Source organism: Aplysia californica, unplaced genomic scaffold (genome assembly GCF_000002075.1).
Source record: "Aplysia californica isolate F4 #8 unplaced genomic scaffold, AplCal3.0 scaffold00030, whole genome shotgun sequence".
Lineage (NCBI taxonomy): Eukaryota > Metazoa > Mollusca > Gastropoda > Aplysiida > Aplysiidae > Aplysia > Aplysia californica.
Genome location: NW_004797300.1, coordinates 217653 through 219317, shown reverse-complemented (window position 1 = coordinate 219317; position 1665 = coordinate 217653). Strand labels below are relative to the sequence as shown.

General features: G+C 42.8%; 1 protein-coding gene across 1 annotated transcript in view; it reads right to left on the bottom strand.

Annotated features, from left to right (window-relative positions):
• The window catches only part of LOC100533323 (soluble guanylate cyclase subunit), a gene marked incomplete at its 3' end in the record, with an annotated part of 184338 nt that overhangs the window by 36609 nt on the left and 146064 nt on the right, over positions 1-1665 (bottom strand). The window contains 1 exon segment of the mRNA NM_001204620.1: positions 789-799. Within this exon segment, the coding sequence (NP_001191549.1) occupies positions 789-799 (11 nt within the window).

Here is a 1665-nt window from a genome sequence, read left to right as displayed (position 1 = left end):
AGAGAGAGAGAGAGAGAGAGAGAGAGAGAGAGAGAAAGAGAGGGAGAAAAAAAGACACAAGGAGACAAAATGACTGAGGAGTGAAGTGAGAGAGTGTACTTACTTGAGTATTTGAATGAGTTTATTTGTGTAAGGTTTTCAACAGAATCATTCTAACGAGAATCAAAACTGCAACGGAGACTACGAAATGAACAGGCTGATTTTCGGAAAAAAATCGCTCAACCACCGACCAGATTGCTGCTCTGAAGATCATAGTAAAAAACACTCACTAGAGTGAAATTCTCAGCAGATTGTCAGTTTCCTTGAACGACAAAGGGCTTTGATAGTATAGACCGAGCAACACAATGGAAGATACGGAAACAGCACGGAATCCTACTGAAGTTGGTGAACATCATCAAGAGCATGTAAGAAGGGACAATTTGCAGGTTGTACCAAAATGGCCAACTCACAGACAGCTCTGACATCAAGACCGATGTGAGATAGGGATGCTTACTATCACCTTTCCTCTTCATCTTGGCAATCGACTAGCTGATGAAGGAAACACCAGAGGACAAAGAAACGGCATACAGTGGACCACATGGACACAGCTGGACGATCTTGACATTACCGACGACTTGACTCTTCTGGCGCACACCCAGGAACAGATGCAAGCAAAGACTTCAGTATTAAACAGCCTATCAGAGTCTGTTAGAGTGGGGATCAACCCCGGAAAGTCAAAACCCCTGAAGATAGATGCACACCGAAAGGTGCAGGTCACAATAAAAAGGAAATGCACTAGAAGACGTTGCATCCTTCTGCTATCTTGGGAGTAAAATTGGCAGGGATGGAGGACCAGGTGCTGAAATAAAGTCCCGCATTGGAAAGGCACAAGCTGCGTACATATCTCTGAATTGGATTTGGAGGACCAGAGATATCTCATTCGGAACAAAGTTGGGGATTTTCAATTCAACTGAAGTACTGTGGAACAGATTTGAGACATAAAACGTATAACAGACTTGCATAAAGAGAACCCAGGTTTTCATAAACAAGTCTTTATGGAAGTTACAGAGCATCAGATGGACAGACAGGGTCACCAACGAGGAAGTGTTACGGAAATCAAGACAGAGCCCAGTCGGAGGTGATGTGAGAAGAAGGCGACGACAATGGATTGGACCTACTTTCCGGAAGTGAGGCAGCTGCATTATAAATATTATAATAAAAATTTGGATTGGAATCCACTGGATAAAGGATCAATAGGAAGACCACGTGAAACATGGAGAAGAGTCACAGAAACGGATGTACGGAAAAGTTGGAAAACATAAGATAGTATCAAGAGGCTAGCAAAGGATAAAGAAAGGTGGAAAGTGTTTGTTCGTGGTCTACATCCTGATCCAGGGGGAGAAAGGGCAATGGTGATGGTGTGTGTTTATGGGCATTTGTGTGCGTCTGTGTGTCTGTGTGTGTGCACTTGACGTCCAGTGAATTAAACGTGTGAATCATTAGTCCACAGATTGCTATCTGAATTTTTAAAACATATTCCGATTCATCGGGTGGAGAAGTATAATTTGAATGTTTGAATAACGTATTTTACGCCTATGTAAATAACAGTGTAAGTGTGTGTGTGTGTGTGTGTGTGTGTGTGTGTGTGTGTGTGTGTGTGTGTGTGTGTGTGTGTGTGTGTTTGTG